The 18,630-nt window shown below is 39.6% G+C and overlaps 1 protein-coding gene across 11 annotated transcripts in view; it reads right to left on the reverse strand.

The window, feature by feature from the left end:
* FGD4 (FYVE, RhoGEF and PH domain containing 4) overlaps positions 1-18,630 on the reverse strand; it is a 253,092-nt gene that overhangs the window by 122,020 nt on the left and 112,442 nt on the right. Inside the window, exon 1 of one of the 11 annotated variants that reach the window (XM_058743135.1) lies at positions 14,012-14,627. The exons of 9 other annotated variants lie outside the window; for them this stretch is intronic. In XM_058743135.1, the coding sequence (XP_058599118.1) occupies positions 14,012-14,102 (91 nt within the window). In that variant the 5' untranslated portion in view covers positions 14,103-14,627. Of the gene's footprint in view, positions 1-12,907; positions 13,975-14,011; positions 14,628-18,630 lie in introns of those variants that run through there. One more of the 11 variants, XM_058743139.1, reaches the window with a different exon arrangement.

Below are 18,630 nucleotides of genomic sequence, written 5' to 3' on the forward strand. Positions count from 1 at the left end.
AAAGACACTCAGAGACTACTCTGTCCTCCTGAAAGCAGAAAAAAATATCTGCTATGTCGAAAGCACCAGGTTATGTCCATGTACCAGGAGTTAGAGGTGTCTTTATTACCAGAGATAGGGAATTTAGAGCCCAGAAAGCTGCATAAATAACCCCTTTTATTTCTTTTTTTTTGTATTAAAATAGTTTTTTTAATGTTTATTTATTTTCGAGGAAGAGACAGAACACGTGTGAGGGAGGGGCAGAAAGAGGGAGACACAGAATTCAAAGCAGACTCCAGGCTCTAAGCTGTTAGCACAGAACCCGATGTGGGGCTCAAACTCCCAAACCATGAGATCATGACCTGAGCTAAAATTGGATGCTCAACTGACTGAGTCACCCAGGTGCCCCACAACCCCTTTTACTTCTTACTAATCTACTACATCAGCCCAAATTCTTGGGAGCTTCAATTAGTAAGGAATTCTAAAGTTTTCTTTGTTCAGTCAATTCCTCACAGCTCTATAGTTTCTTTGTCTAAAAAGTATAAAAACTGCCTGCTTTGGTCATTTCTTTAAGTCTCAATTTTATTATTGGGCCTCTGTACACATGTGTAAAAGTTGGGCCTTTTCTCCTGATAATCCATCTTATATAAATTTAATTCTTAGTCCAGCTAGACGAATCCTGGACAGAAGAAAATTTCTTCCTCCCCTTCAGTACTCCACCTGATAGGATATCGAGGTAGTGGATCAGAGGACCAGATCCTTTATCTCTCTCCTCCCTCGAGCTTCCTAAGGCCCTTAACACTCCTTGTCTGCCTGCCTAGCCTGTCTTTGCCCTGACCACTACCTAGCTTTTGATTTACTGCCCAGCACTTTTTCATACTGGCTTACTTTCTCTGCACCTTCATGTGCTTCGGTGCCCAATCCCTCCACGCCTTTCAGGGATTCCCCAATAAACTGTCTGGGATAAATTCTTGCCAAATAATGACTCTCTTGCAAATTCGTACAATAATTTGCTTATAACTATATGGCCAACTACAAACATGAATCTCTATTCAATAAAGGTAACAACAGCATTAGTAATGACAAAATGATGTCTGACATTTGATGTGGAGAATTTACGGCAGATAATTTTAATCCCCAACGATTTAAAAAAAAAATTTTTTTTCAACGTTTTTTATTTGTTTTTGGGACAGAGAGAGACAGAGCATGAACGGGGGAGGGGCAGAGAGAGAGGGAGACACAGAATCGGAAACAGGCTCCAGGCTCTGAGCCATCAGCCCAGAGCCTGACGCGGGGCTCGAACTCACAGACCGCGAGATCGTGACCTGGCTGAAGTCGGACGCTTAACCGACTGCGCCACCCAGGCGCCCCTTAATCCCCAACGATTTAATCATTATCTTTCACCTTTACCATGATTGTAAATATATGTCCTAGACTCCATAAACCTTTTCAAATTTTCCTCCATTTCCCATTAATCACAATTGCTGTTTTGACAATGAATCATTTTCTGAAGAGCATGTTTGTGTTTATGACCCCTTAAAGAAATTCGGTTTTTAATTTTAACAGGTCTCATCTTTATGCCTCCAAAATACAAGCTGTTCTGTAAGCAATGAAAATATCTAATAAGCAACTGCAAAGATAATAACAAAACCTATCAAGTTACCACTTTATTTCATTCTTTGTTTTATCTGTCTCTATGTTAATGTACTGAGTGAAAACTCCCTAATTAAAAGGGCCCAGGAAGCTGCTAATTACTGGTGACAGGCAGACAAATAAACTGTAATCCTTACCCTCATGTAATTCAAGATGTAAAAGAGAAAAGAGAGGGGCACCTGGGTGGCTCAGTTGGTTAAGCATCCAACTCTTGATTTCAGCTCAGGTCATGATCTCACAGTTTGTGAGATCGAACCCCTCGTTGGGCTCCGTGCTTCAGCACATAGCCTGCTTGAGATTCTCTCTCTCCCTTTCTCTCTGTCCCTCCCCCCTGCTCATGCGCGCGCGCGCTCTCTCTCTCTCTCAAAATAAATAAACTAAACTGAAATAATAAAATAAAATAGAGATATGCACAATTCCATAGGTGTCTGGAATACTCACCTTCCCCTGCTTCCCCAGGGCCCTTGCTAAGGGCAACAAGAAGCGACTGCACCAGTCTGTGCACCAGCTAAGAGCCTGCACGATGGCCATGGCAGGGACCAAAGAGGAGAGGAGAGCCTATGAGACATACTGAGGAAAGCATCGGTAAGGGCTGGCCGAAGAAGGGAAGAAAAGAGAGGAGTAAAAGCTTGCTTAGGCTCCTGGCTAATGTGACAAGGAAACACTGCCTTTCCTTTTAAGTAAGAATGCAATAATACAGTTGTGTGTGTTAAGTTTCAGGAGCCTGTCAGAGTGTCCAGAATGAATAGCATGCCCTGGTATTCATTAGGTTCAGCCATCCCTAGACACTCCATCTGCCTCATTTTTCAAACTCATTGTTAACATTTTCAAATGTATTCCCTTTGATACCTTTTAAAAAATACCATTTCTTTGCCTTTTAAGGTGGGGGGGCGGGGAGTCTATTTGCCTAAGGCAGAGCCAACTGTACAGAAGCTATGCCCCATTTTTTGTTGTCGTCTTTGGTCTCAGTAATTATGGGTTAAACCACTTATCCTTCTTTCCGTAAGAAGGACTAATTTCTTTAATTTTATTAATAGCAGTAACAAATATCAGTCAAGTGATTAGGCTAGAGGGAGAAGAAAAAGCACTTATTGAGAGCCTGGAGAATGCTTTTGGGTATTTGCCAGTTCCTTCAGGACTCCACAGGGTTCAAGCAGTCCACTAAAGAGACCAGGCAAAAAAACCACAGCAATCTTCATAGCACATACCACACGTCCTAGGGCAACTTTTCCCGCAATGTGTCCTGGGAAACTCCACTCTGGCAACGGGAACTCTCATCCCCCTCCCCCACTACCCCAATCCACTCCATCCCCCACTACCACCATCACAAATGGACAACGACTCTGTGTGAAATATTTGTGACCTGCCAAATTTTACAGCTTTACCTTGTATCCTCATGATGCCAGTGGGCATATTATGGGCTACAAAAAGCCCTACAGTAAAAACAAAACAAAACAAAAACAAAACCCGTTTGACTTTGAACCCAGTATATGTCCAGGAAAACTCGTCATTATAGATGACAGGTCAACACCCCATGGAGCTAACGTGTCTTGGAACACGTTTTGGGAAAAGTTGTCCTAGGGACTCCTTCGTTCTGACAGCTATAGCCCTGGTGATTCCCCCCCACTTTCCCATCTCCATTACTGGCATCTCTTCCTGACGTTGCCATCATTTTGGCTGCCTTCGTGACCCTGACTCAAACTGAGCTGAAACTCCAACCTGTCCTTGGCTCTGGGAGGTGATGCTGCTACTCCCAGCTCTGAAGGTGCACTCTCCCACAATGTGCTGACCACAAAAGCAGCACTAGGGACAAGGCTCTGATTGCTTGAGTCCTGCACCTGGAGTCTCAAACTGGAGTAGCTCCTGGATGAGCCCAGGTGAGATCACAACTCTGGAATTCTGCCAGTCCATTTTCTCTGCACCCCCCATCCGCCCCTCCCCTGCAAAATCCCACATTTTAGCAGACTTGAAAGCATACAACTTAGCAAACACAGAAAACTCTGCAAAAGGACTTTTCCTCCCCTTTAAAGTGGTTATAAAATAGGATTAAAGTATTACAATAATTAACCATGCAGAGAACAGCCATGTGTAGAATACTGTGGGCAGTTTTATGTCATTGAAAAAAGTATCCTAAGACCCCTGAATGTAAAAGCACATTACTGGCCTTTAATTCTGCTGAGTCACAAACAGATCCAACTAATCATTTGCTCTGTGACCTCCCCAGGGTCACACCCTAAGATCAGGCAAATCTTGATCAGTACATTTGACAGGAAGCTTGACTTCTTCCTCAAGACTTATAACCCATACACCAACAGGGAATTAGAAAAGGTTATGCTCCCTGGAAAGAAACTAGTTTTCAAATTGGCCTTTTCTCAACTGATTTGTTCTCTAAACACCAAGAGGCATTTGTATAAATGCAGTGCAAGGCATAGCTTCAGACAGGGATATATTGATGCTACAAGATATACTCTTCAGGAACATACATTTTGTCACAAAAATATTAACAATCATAACTTGGAATTTCATAATGCTTTAAAACTTACATAGTATATAACAAATTTGCTTGTAAATACTACTGTTCTTTCTGTTAGCAATAGTAGTAGTAATAAAACTTAACAACGTGGTTTATTCTGAGCCAAGTATGCAGTATGTGAAGCACTTTATATGCATTATTTCATTTGCTCCTGTCAAGAATCCTGTGAGATAAAGGCAGGCAGGCAGGCAGGCAGGCACTGTTGTGTTCATTATGAAGGTGGTAAATGGGGGTGGTGATACATGGCGGTGGTGGTAAGTGACTAGGCTGATGTCAGAGGTCATATCTACATGGAGTTTCTCAGTATCCTCTGGACAGGCACTCCGGCTCATAATTCTTTGGCTTCACTCAGCACATAATCAAGTGATTACATCTGTTATATTATGGCTATGTGCCTTGATCCTGTGCCTCTATTTCAGCCAATACTGCAGCCAGTAGCTTCAAAGTACCCAAGGTATGAAAAAATCCTACTTAAGAAATACTAGGGAAGGGGTGCCTGGGTGGCTCAGTCAGTTAAGTGTCTGACTCTTGATTTCAGCTCAAGTCATAATCTCACAGTGCATGACATCAAGCCCAGCGTCAGGCTCCATGCTGTCAGCGTGGAACCTGCTTGGGATTCTATTTTTCCCTCACTCTGTGCTCCTCCCTCCTTTCCTCCCTCTCTCTCTCAAATAAAAAAATAAACATTTAAAAAAAAGGAAATATGAGGTAAGAATTTTGATTTGGGGTAACTAAATAGATCAAGACACAGTTCCAGTCTTCTCTGCCTCTTCCCTGTTTGACCTCCTCACTTGCCCTTCACTTCTTGACATTTTTCATCTCCTTCCTCTGCTGACGTCAATAAAGCCTCTCCATCATATACTCTTAACCATTCTCTTTGGAGACCAGTGGGCCTATCTCTCAGGTTCCCTCCATGACAGTCCAGTGCTACGGTTCAGGGCTGCACTGTGGCTCCTACTATACCTGACCCAGACTCTACAAGGAGAGGCCAGGAAAGACCTCATAAGGCACTTTCACATAGGTCCTACCACATTTCACTTTCATCATCAACAGAAGTATGTAGGACAGAGGTCTGCATGTTATAGTAAGGTTGGTAAATGATGATAAAGCCAAGAGTCACATCAGGGGTTTGGATTCCAAGGGCAGTGCTCTTTCCACTACAACTGGGGTCAGGCCCATTTACATTTTGCACTGCAAATGGGCTCATGATCCGGAACACTATTTCCAGTATTTGCTCTGTTTTGCCAAACACTCCACTCACCACATATAAGCGCTGTAGTGATCTTAAATCCAAATGAATTGAAATATTGTTCTGAGAAACCAAACATACTCTTTAATCACTAAACACCCTAGTTATTGCAAAAACCAAGTTTAAGAAATATTTTTTAGAAATAAAGTCTTAGAATCTGCTCTAAGGAATTAAGATAATAAATGTCCTCAGAGCAACTCAGATCTCTATTTACTTCAAGAATTCTGCCAAACCCAGCAATTATAGCCTGCCACAGACTTCAAAGAATTGAAGTGCATTTCTTCTCCATAGCTGGCATGCGTGCAACTTTTCCCCCTACTGGAAGACTGGTTATACAGGTTGGTTGAAGATGAGAGAAAACATGTTAAAAGTTGCATGTATGTGCTAATTCAATAATTGCAAGAGAGGGCATCAAAACAGGAACAGTAAGTGCCAGTGTAGTGATCAGTGTTTAGGATCACTAAGATCCTCATCTTGCTCTTAAGTTCAAAGGAAGTTTAAAATGCCCCTCAATCAGGAGACTGCAAGCTACAGCCCATGAGTCTCTCAGTGGGAAGGTTAAAAGATACCTGATTCAAGGTTTGCAATTTATAGCTCACAGGGCATATCTGGCCCACCATTTATTTGTGTCAATGAAGTTTCATTGGAATACAGCCACACTCATTCTTTTATATATTGTGCATGATGCTTTTCACTAAATTGGCAGAACTGAGTAGCTATGGCAGAAATCCTATGTCCCACAAAGCCCAAAAATGTATTTGTGATGTGGCCCTCTGCAGGAAAGGTTTGCAGACCTTGACCTAAATAATCAAGTCAACAAACCATGGATTAATGGTGAAGTGCTATATAAACACTATTACTACTATAGCACTATGTTAATATTATAATTTTCCAGAACCAGTCTTGGCTCTGTCCCCAGCTAGCAATGTGACCTTGGACAAGTAAAAACCGCTAGGTTTCAGGAAAGTCATTAACAGCATCACGGCACAGTTGATCTTATATAGTATCTACTACATCTGGGCTTACAGATGACTCAGGAGTAAACTAACAGTGTTACAGAGTATGATCTTTACTTTCTTATCGATCTTAATCCCAGATGCCTGGTATGCTATTAATTCACTTACCTAATTCTTTTTAGTAAAAATTATCTTCCCCTGCTATCTCATGCATATGAACCAATAAGCCAATAGGTCATGCTCTTGGTCAATAATTCTCAACCACAAATCACTGTGGAACTTTAAAAACAACAACAACAAAACACCTGCAATACCTGCGCAGAATTCTGGGTCAATGAAATCATAATCTCTAGGGACCTAGATTATCCAGGGACCTGGAGTACCTGGGACCCAGGTATCCGTGTTTTAAAGTGATTCCAATGTGCAGTCAAGGTTGTGTCATAACAGGCATGGATCAAATTAGTATTTGCAGTGGACGCTGTATGAAATGAATCTCTAAATGTTAAGCTGTTAAGCTGAAGTTCTACCAAAATTATATCATAAAACAGGAGTACCATAAAGACGTAGTGAAATTTTAATAGAAACAATTTAGGCTCACAACATCGATTAGCTCCTATCTAAGTCACAGCCAAAATTTATATCTCAAGAATGAGGCCCTCTTCACCATGTGGTAGATAAAGTAAGATGATCTGATTTTAGAATCCACTGCTGAAAAACAAAACAAAACAAAAACAAAAACAAAAACAAAAACAATGGTGTATATGAAAAGCTATCAATTAGAAGCCTTGAGAATTCAAAAGAGGGAGATTATTCCTGGCCAAGTAAGGAAAGTTCGGCTATGAAAGGAAGCTTCTAAAACAATAAAATTTAAAAATTTTATTGACTTCATAAACTCTGAAAGAAATAAAAACAGATGTAAGAAAAGAACTTGAAGGGCAAAATAAAGTTGTTTTTTTCTAAGAGCTATAGCCAACTCATTTATTCAAGATGTCTGGTTTATAAATTAACCAGAATCTTGGCTTTTCCTCTTCCTTCAACCCAATGCCAAACTATTTTCCATTTATTCACAATAAATTTATCTGCAGATCCAGAGAGAAGAAAATCAAACTGGCCAAAGTTTTGTAAGGTTTGACAAAGATGTTGCTAAGACCGAACAGACCTGTTAATTATCTTAATCACAAGCAACAAGAACTGACTACTGCGCCTCTTGACACATACACAAAATAGATCCTTTTCATAACCAAATCCTTCCTGACTTTGCTGATTTTCATTAATTTTGCACCTGCTTTTCTGAACTTGATTTCTCTGAACCTGATTCCCAGCAGCTAAAACATTCCAGCCTGACACTCTCTACTAACCGGTGTCTGCAAGCATCTGTCTGCCTACTTCACACTAAATCACATAAAATTACTGGCAGATTTCTTCCCAGCCCACTGTCTTCTTATACTTTGTTTTGCAGTTACCGACACTGTTCATTCACTTTGCAAACCTGGGTTTAGCTTCCTGGCAGTCATGGATAAAATGAACTCTACCAAGTAGGAAAAGTTCCTCAGGGCCAGCCAGTCCTTCACCCTGAAAGCCACTTATTTAAACATAACCAATAAAATCTCTATAGCCCAGCATCAGCCAAACCTACTGTGGGAAGCAAGGCTAATGTTTATCTGGAAGTGCATTTTTTTTTTCCTCAGAGAAAACAGGGTGGCTTAGTAAAAGGGCAAGGTTTTGACATTATTATTTACTTTGTGACCATGAGAAAGTTGCTTACCTTTATAATGACATTTTTTTCTCCTTTAGTGTCATTGCTTAGGTTCAGGTCACAGGTAGATAGATGTGGACCTCAGTACTTCTATTTGAAGAGTGGCAATTTTTTAAAAAACCTGACAAGGTCGGTGACCTTGGAGACAGTCTCTTATCAGTCCCAACCCACCTTTTCATTTCGATACCCTTTCTTTTAAGACAAACATTAATATAAAGCCCATTTTACTGAAAATTTAATATTTAACAGCTTACCAAGTTAGATATTTGCTTTCCTTACTCCCTGCTGTGTAATCAGACCAGCAGGCCTTGCGGCCTCGTATTTTTCCCTGGCTGGGTTCTAGACCAGGAGTACAATAGCATTGTGTGTTCAGCTTCTAACAGTGTAGGGGATTGTTTCAGTCACGCAAAACTTAAAAAGCAAATATTCCATCTAGCTTTTCTATTATTTCCTTTTTTTTTTTTTTTTTTTTTTGGCTCTCAGAGGAAGTTAGGAAGAAAAATAAGCCAATTCATCAAATATAACCACTTTTCTAATTCTGATTTTTAAAACTGCATTATATAATTCATGTTTAGTTATGTCTAATAGGACTGCTCCCACAAAGAAAAAGTTTCTTTTATTCATTCCATGATGAAACCAGTCTCATTACTGCTCTTGCTTAATATCCTTTAATGGGACTACAAGACCTGTAGCAAAAATTCTAATTTGCATAAAAGACTTCACCATCAGACATCGGACTACTTGTAAAGGCTGCACATCTACTCACAGCCACACACAGCCTAATGCTGCAGCCATATTCCCACCTTCTCCATTCCTGGAACATAATCACATTCTTTCATTCTACATATATGTGAAGACCCCTAGTGGATACCTGAAACCATAAGTGGTACTGAATCTTGTATTTACTCTTTTTCCCATACATACATACCTAAGATAAAGTTTATTTTATAAATTAGGCACAATAAGCAATTAGCAATATTAATAAAATAATTATAACATATTGTAATAACAGTTCTGCGAGTGTGCTCGCTCAGTCTCTCAAACTATCTTGTCCCACACTCACCTTTCTTCTTGTGATGATGTGGGATGATAAGATGCCTGTGCGAGGAGATGAAGCGAGGTGAATGACGCAGGCATTGTAACATACTGTTAGGCTACTAGTGACCTTCTGACAATACATCAGAAGAAGGATCATCTGCTTGTGAAACCATGGATGAAGGGGGACTACTGGACAGTTACATTCCTCATCTCTAAGCATGTCTCCTTATCACTATCCTGTACTTAAATAAGTTAGTGAATTTTAGACTAAAGAAATATAAAAAAATATCTTTTTGCTCAATATCTTCATTCACTATTTTGCTATTTTCTGCTCTAAATTAGCAATTCTGATAGAAATAAATCAAGAAAAAAATTTATTGGGCAATGTTAAAAGAGAAAAACTGATGATATTCTACATAAATTGGTAACTTCACCAGTTCAATAGTCATTGGGGGCTTACATTTACAAAGTAACGAAAATAATCATTTTCAAGCTTTATGTACTTCTTATTACACTCTAAGTAGATTTCCTATTTCTAAGAAGTCACGTGATCTAACAATGTATCATTATTACTCTGATAAATATATTATCATATAGCAAATCATCATTCATAGAACTTAACTGCTTGTTATAGATTTTTAAATGTGGGTCAATTTCCAATTATCCAGATGGATTTGGAAAGAAATTGTATAACGTATAAACACATAAATAGTTCACACACTTTAATCCATGAACTGGTTTTCAAGCTTTGTAAGAATTTATTTAGAGGAAACATTTCTAGATTGTTACATTTTATTCTATCTTCTTTCTTTTCCTTCTTTCCTTCTATAGGAGAGTTTCAAATTTAAATGCCTTTAAAGGCAGGAGGAAAAAACCCAAGAAAAACAAAGAGGGGAAAGTATACCCTTAATATGTAACAAAACATCTTAAACATTTTATTTTCATCTTGCCATAATTTTCTCCATGCAGACAGTTCCCCAAATTTCCTGCTCTCACACCCCAAAACCTCTCCCATCTGTTTTCTCTCCTGCAACACAGCCCTATAATTCATAATCCAAAACCATTTATTGAGCCCATCCATGACTTCAGTGCCACCCCCTTTGTTCTGTTTTTTTTTTAATTTTTTTTTTTAACATTTATTTATTTTTGAGACAGAGAGAGACAGAACATGAACGGGGGAGGGTCAGAGAGAGAGAGGGAGACCCAAAATCTGAAAGAGGCTCCAGGCTCTGAGCTGTCAGCACAGAGCCTGACGCGAGGCTTGAACTCACAAACCACAAGATCATGACCTGAGCCGAAGTCAGACGCTTAACCGACTAAGCCACCCAGGCGCCGCTGTTCTCAGTTCTTTATAAACTGTTATCAGCTTGGCCTCCAGTCTTCCAACAGAAAGACACTCATTACTCAGATTCTGCTCAACAAGGAAGACCAGAAACTAATTAGCACAATATTTACTCTATGAAAGAGAACTGAGGGGAATAAATGAAAAACATGACAAATATGTATAATTTATTGACTTCTCTGTATCCCTGCTCATTTAGCTCTAAATTTCCTAACAGAAAAGGTTATGAATATTAGAAAAATACTCATTCATATAACACATATTAACGAAGCACCCAGTATCTATCAGTCACTGTTCTAGGCTCTAGGGATATAGCAGTGAACCACAAAACAACAACAAAATATATTACATAAATGCTAGTTGGCATAAAGTGCTATGAGGAAAACAAAGCTGGGTAAAGGAGACAGAGAGCTATTGGGCAAGGTAGTTCAAGGAAGGCTTCCCCAGTCGGGTGACAATGAGTAGACCCAAAGACAGTGAGGCACACAAATATTTGGGGGATTAACATTCCAAGGGAAAAGATAAAACTACAAAAGCCCTAATGTAGGAGCACAGAAGTGTTCAGGGAGAAATCAGAAAGACAACATGGATAGATAAGAATGAGCAGGGAGCACGTTTAGCATCGAGGTCAGAGTTAACAGGGTAGAAGCTAGGGTCAGGAGAGGCAGGACCTTGTATATCGTCCCTGACAGAATTGGGAATCCACTGAAGGGTTGTGAGCAGAGGAGAGACCATGATCTGTTTTCCATTTTTAAAGAAGCATTCAGGCTGCTGGGTGCAGAACAAACTCTAAGTAGTCAAGGGCAGGTAGGAACCTATTGGAATAATCCAAAGAAAACTTGAGTGTGGCTTGAAGCAGGGTAGCAGCAGTGGACATATTAAGACATGGTCAGTTTGAAGTCTCTTGAAACAGGATTTGTTGACAGATTAGATGGAAGAGAAAAAGAGTGAACAAAGGCTAATGTTTTTGGGGGTGCCTGGGTGGCTTAGTCAGTTACGTGTCCGACTTTGGCTCACGTCATGATCTCTCCATTCATGAGTTCAAGCCCCGTGTTGGGCTCTGTGCTGACAGCTCGGAGCCTGGAGCCTGCTTCGGATTCTGTGTTTCCCTCTCTCCGTGCCCCTCCCCTGCTATGTTCTCTTTCTCTCTCCAAAAATAAACATTAAAAAAAAAATTTAAAGAAGAGCAAGGTTTTTGGCCTGAGTCTAAGAAGTAACAGATGATATACAATGATATGGAGAAGGCCACAATGACTTAGTGGGGTTTTTTTTTTTTTAATTATTAAAAAAAAAAATCTTGTCTATATTCATTCTCTAAGGGGAGAACGAGTGGTTTTCTCCAGGACAGGTCTTAATAACTACCATGTAGAACAACCAACCTCCATGGCCAACACTATGTTTCTCCTCATAGGCATTTTCCCTCTGCTGCTTCAAAATAGGACCAACCAACTACAGAACCCTGGTCAATTAGCAGAGCGGAAAAAATCATAGAAGTACCTGATCTAAACAGGGCTTAACAGGTACTATGGTAGTGGACAAGTCAGAAAATATATTTAAATCAGGGAGAAAACCTTTCAAAATATATTTCAGACCAGTAAAAATTAGCTCCCTATTTTATAAGCAAGAAAGAACACAGAGAGTGAATATGATTATCAGAGGATAGATCAGAAAGGAGGTAGGGACCAGACACCTAAAAAAAGGCTTTGTTATTTTTTGAATGAATGGTGTTCTAGCATCTACGGAGAGGCGGCCAAATTTAAATCTCACTCTTGGATTACAATGTAAGTTACATTATTTTGGATGAAAATGAAATGAAGACCATATTATTATCCCTGCAAAGATTAAACAATACTTACTATTGAGTCATTGACCACGCTATTTTCACTTTTCAATTTCCATGTGAGAGTCTGTCTAGAGGTACACGTTTTAAAAAGGAAAATCTCTTCAAGTCATTAAACGAAGATAAAACTTTTACAAATAACATGTAACTATGTGTATGCGAAATGTTTTCTTAGATAACTTACTGGCAATAAAAGTAAACCACTGGTATGGGCAGGAAGTGCTCTATTACTGTCTTTTCAGTTTAAAAACCTTAAAAGGAACTTGTAAAGCGCACACTATGGTAGCAGCCACTCACTACAGGGAGGTGTCCATTAGAACAGAAAATTCTAGTAGTTTTCTCTCCATCTGAGAGCTGCCTTCCAGGAAGGAATATTAATTCCCTCCAATCAACCCTAACTGAAGACGGAATGAAAAGAGAGAGCAGCTATTTCAAAGAGAGAGAGAACTTCACTAATGGAGAAAGAAAAATACTTCCCTTTTGTCAGTTTGAAACAATTTTTCATATTTAGAGTATGATGGGAAACCATGGTGAGATCATACAAACCTTGAGCTTACTTACGCAAGAATAGTAGAACCCTCACAAAGGAATCAAGCCTTCCACTTACGTGAGGGAGGAAGCAGGAGCAGGCAAGGACTGGGCTCCTCAATCTCTAGCAACTACTAGAACCTGGGAGCAGAGCCAGCCAAGGTTGTGGGGCTCCAGGAGGGAGCCTCAGCTTGCCTGCAGCAGTGCTAGGACCAACCCTTCCCTCGCGCTTCTACACTCCGTGCAAGCTCCACTGAGGCCAAAAGAGGAAAGAGTGACGTCAGAAAAAAAAAAGAGAACCTTGGTAATTGTGAAGACTGCCTGTCGTAAGGTGCAGCTCACCCTGTTTAGCAATGTAGGCATTCTTCGGGAGGGTTGATACCCATGCAGAAACAATGGGAAAATAGCTACACAAAATGAACCCATTTCAGCCTTAAAAAATATTTTTAGCATAAATTTCCTGTCACATGGTTATATTTCTACCACACAGTAGAATTTCATTCCTCTTTCAAAGTCCATTTCTCATTTATATGCTCTCTAGAATACTAGAGGAAGGAAACAGTAGCTTAATACCAGTAACAATTTAAAAAAAAAGTCCAGATCTATGCCTATCTCTGCAATGTTATCTAATGTGAAACACATAACACTCCTCTGAACTTTACTAAAACAAGAAGGCTGGGATGGTGGGGTTTGTTTGAACAGAAGAGTGCTCCATGCAGTAGCACTAGAAAAGGATTAGTAGTAAACATTCCTTAGCTTTGTTCACACTAGAAACTGAAGGGGAAAAAAAAAAAAAAGGAAAGAAAATTCTTGCTTTCTTTCTCTGCATTCTTCTCCTTACTGACTGAATTTTTAAACTGTCCTAATGTTACTAAGAATGAGTCAGAGAAATAGAACTTAAACCAATATGTACTTTGCTAGCCCAGAGACGCATCCTGAAAGAGCCAAAAACCCTGAAGATACTACATATTTAATGTGAAAGTTGAAAAATACCGTGAACCCTATTCTTAACATGAAAACAAAACCAAACTCTCTGCCACTTATAAGTCCCTTGGCATGCTGTGTTACCAACTGACCACACTATTAAAAAACAAAACAAAACATAAGAAAGATACAGCAGAAAATGAAACCACTTACCTTGATCAGTGGACGTGACTTCACATATATTGATAATTAGTTTACTTTGGTTTGATAAGAAAATATTTGTCTTTACTCTTTCAGAGATCATGGGATAAAATCTCACTCCTGGTTTTAAAACCTCTGCTAGACTGGAGATCACACAGAGCAGCCAGGAGCCCGCACCAGTGCCCTGTGTACCTCAGGGCATTCTCAGACCTTACTTCTCAAAGACAACCTCAAGCATAATATGCCACACCCCCAGAGGAAGGGCTGCTGCAGGGTTTTCACGAGACCAAGTATCTGGTGATACAGAGACGTCTATTTATTACGGTAAAATAAACAACAACAGAGGCACATGGAAGCTTCAAGTGAACTAGAAATGCATTTGGGAATAGGATGGTTTATAAACTGCCTAATTCCTTAACTGTTAGTAATGCTCTCAAAACGCCAGCGTGAAAACAGTTTGTTTCCACTTTAACTGGGTCCATGCCCTGGACGGAAGAGGTTACAGACTCTGGCTTCACAGGCTTAAGACGTTAAAATGTCATTTTGGATGATCAAAAATGCTATTTTGCCACTTTGACGTTCCATTTTACGACAGGTCATGGAGCTTGGTGAATAAATACTACTCATAGATTTCCTAAGGAAACCAAGTTTTGTTATTTAGAACACTGTACAATTGGTATAATATTTATTACTCACTTTTCTATATCTTTTTATGTTTGTATCATTCAACAAGTACTCGAAAAATTCCTCATATCCTGAAATATTAGAAAATGTCAATTAAAATATTTATAAGATCACAATGAAGTAACAGGCTATACAGACATCCCTCTCATGGTTAGAAATAACCTCTCCAATCTCCTCCTCATTGTGTCCATAGGCAATCAGTGTCACAGTCCAGTTGCATCAAATCACTTGGATGGCATTTAAAAAAATTTTTAACATTTATTTTTTGAGAGAGCGAGATGGAGCATGAGTCAGGGAGGGGCAGAGAAAGGGGGGTACACAGAATCCAAAGCAGGCTCCAGGCTCTGAGCTGTCAGCACAGAGCCTGACACGGGGCTCCAACTGACAGACCGTGAAATCATGACCTGAACTGAAGTCGGACGCTTAACCCACTGAGCCACCCAGGCGCCTCTTGGATGGCATTTTAAAACACACGTTGCTGGGGGAACCTGGTGGCTCAGTCGGTTGAACATATGACTTTGGCTCAGGTCATGATCTCACGGTTGGTGAGTTTGAGCCCCATGTTGGGCTCTGTGCTGACAGCCCAGAGCCCGGAACCTACTTCAGATTCTGTATGTATGTGTCTCTCTCTGCCCCTCCCGCTTACACTGTGTAATACATAAACATTGAAATACACTGTGTATTACACTGTGTAATAAATAAACATTAAAAAAGTTAAAAAAAAAAAAAAGTTGCCCCTCTCTCTGCCCCTCCCGCTTACACTGTGTAATACATAAACATTAAAATACACTGTGTATTACACTGTGTAATAAATAAACATTAAAAAAGTTAAAAAAAAAAAAAAAAAGTTGCCTGGGGCTCCTGGGTGGCTCAGATAGTTAAGCATCCACCTTCAGCTCAGGCCATGATCTCATGGTTTGTGAGTTTAAGCCCCATGTTAGGCTCTCTGCTGTTAGCACAGAGACTGCTTCAGATCCTCTATCCACTCTCTGCACCAGCCCGCCCCCCCCCCCGCCCCTCTTGTGCTCATGCTCTCTCTCAATAAAAAAATAACCATTAAAAAAAAATAATAAAACACAGATTGTCTAGTCCCATCTCCGCAGCTGAATTCAGTCTGTGGTGGAGCCCAGAATTTACATTTTTAACAAGCTCCCAAGTGACAGGAACGCTACTGATCTGGCACTGCACTTCAAGGACCACCCTAGGAGAAGTACTAGGGCAAGAATTTGCCTGTTTGGAGTCTTGCCTCATTCACTGAGGGCCTAAAGCCCTGGCTCACTTGCATCTGCTTAGAACTGCTTGATGTCAATGGCAGGAGGGCAATACCCAGGATGAGGTCTGAGGGGCTGTGGAACAATAACTTCCACCTGCTCACCGGGAAGGGAGTGGTTATCAACTTAGTAATTCTGAATAAAAGAAATCTACTTACATATTAGGCCATGAATAGGTTTTAAAACTCATCTAAAAAGAAGGGATAATTTGAAACATTAAGAAAAGGAGTCCAAGAAAGAAGAAATCGGAATTGTCTTTTAGTTCCTTTGCAAACTCCACCCATGTGTTTGAATTTCACAGTGGCAGGAAAACTGTCTATATTGGATTCCAAGACCACTTAGACTTGGCAAATTTCAGTAATGTAAAAAACAGAATGTTTCCCTGTCATAAAAATGCTCCAGTTGATGTGCTTTCTGAGCTTTGATAGCAATGTTTAAATTATAAATTCAGGTTTGGTTGTCAAACAAATACCTTTTCTTTTCTTTTTTTTTTTTTTTATACTTAACATTTACTTTTGTGCCAGGGGCTGCTGAGCACCTTCCATGCAGCACGTCATTAAATCCTCACTGTAAGGCAAAAATGAGTTATCACTATAGAGGAATAATTCAGGTCAGGGAGGAAATAGTAATTACCATTTTGTAGAAGAGAAAACTAGGTTCAAGAGGTTAAAAAACTTGGCCAATAACACTAGTAAAACAACAACCTTTAAGAAGTTAAATTCACTTTTGTACAATAAATTAAGATATAATGGAATCCACTTTTGAATTTTTATAGAAACATGATTTGTAGCTAGTAAGTGATAATAAAGTATAACTTAGTGTAAACTCAAGTGATAATAAAGTATAACTACTACTATTGACTCTCACTGGCCACAAGCGGATAATCTGCAATTATATTCAGCATCAAACCGTAAACTTGTTTTCTTTTTAATCCAGAAGAAATTTTATTTATTTTTTTTTACTTCACATTTTTGTTTTAAATTCTAGTTAACATAAATGGTAAAATTGGCTTCAGATGTAGAATTTAGTGATCCATCACTTACATATAACACCCAGTTCTCATCCCAACAAGCATCTACCACAAACTTGTAACTAAATTCTAAGCTCCCTAATAATAGCCAGGGCAGTTTCTTACAAAGTTAAACATGCACTTCCATGTGACCCAGCAATCACACTCCTAGGTACTTGCCCAAGTGAAATGAATACTTACATTCACACAAAAACCTGCACATGAATGTTTACAGGGGCTTTACTCATAGTCACCAAAAGCTGGAAACACCCAATCATCCTTCAATTAGTGAATGGATAAACAAACTGCGATAAATCCATGCAATGGTCTAACATTCAGCGATAAGAAGGAATGAACTAAGGACGCATGTGCCTTAGAAAGAAGCCAAATATAAAAATAGAACTAGCACCACGATGTAGCAATTGCACTAGTAGGTATTTACTCAAAGGATACAAAAATACTGATTCAAAGGGGTACCTTCAAGGAGTACCTCTGATGTTTACAGCAGCATTATCAACATATTATAGCCAAATTATAGAAAGAGCCCAACGTCCATCAACTGATGAATGGATAGAGAAGATGTGGTGTGTATGTATGTATATGTGTACACACACACACACACACACACACACACACACACACACACTGGAAAATTACCCAGCCATCAAAAGGAATGAAATCTTGCCATCTGCAATGATGTGGATGAAGCTAGAACGTATTATGCTAAGCAAAATAAGTCAGTCAGAGAAAGACAACATAGGATTTCATCATATGTGGAATTTAAGAAACAAAACAGGGGAAGGAAGGGGAAAAAAGAGAGAGGGAGGCAAACCACAAGAGACTATTAACATAGAGAGCAAACTGAGGGTTGCTCAAGGGGAGGTGGGTGAGGGATGGGCTAAGTGGGTGATGGAGACTAAGGAAGGCATTTGTGATGAGCACTGGGTGTTATATAAGTGCCGAATCACTAAATTTTACTCCTGAAACCAATATTACACTATATGTGAACTAACTAGAATTTAAACAAAAACAAAAAGAAAGAAGCTAACTTAGAGGCTACATATATATGATTCCTTATGACATTCTGGAAAAGGCAAGCTTACAGGGACAGAGTAAGTCTGAAGCAGCAGGTAGTATGGGAACAAACTGGCTGATTACAAAAGGGCACGATGGAATATTTGGAGATAGGACTGTTCTAGATCTTCATTGCAGTGCTGGTTACATAACTGTATGCATTTGTCAAAACTCATAATTATACCCTAAGGAGGGTTAATTATGTTGTGCACAAATTATCCCTTAGTTTTAAAAATTAAGGAGCAAATAAAGCAATATATTCTTTAAGAAAGCAAAAGGGTATGAAATGCATAGTCTTAGTGTAAACTCAAAACCAAATCATTTTGGTACATTCATTGCCTTTCTCATCAGTAGTAGAGATCATCACTGGTTCATTTTATTCATTTAAAAATCCTTTTTTCCCTTTTATTTCTTATTTTTTGAGACAGAGCAAGAGAGAATGAGAAAGTGAGAGCCTGCACAAGTCAGGGAGGGGCAGAGGGAGAGGTAGAGAGAGATTTAAGGCCCGATCTCAGGTCCCGGTGTGAGATCATGACCTAAGCTGAAATCAAGACTTGGACGCTTAACTGACTGGGCCATCCAGGCGCCCCTGA

The sequence above is a fragment of the Neofelis nebulosa genome, chromosome 8 (assembly GCF_028018385.1).
Source record: "Neofelis nebulosa isolate mNeoNeb1 chromosome 8, mNeoNeb1.pri, whole genome shotgun sequence".
NCBI classification, from domain to species: Eukaryota; Metazoa; Chordata; class Mammalia; order Carnivora; family Felidae; genus Neofelis; species Neofelis nebulosa.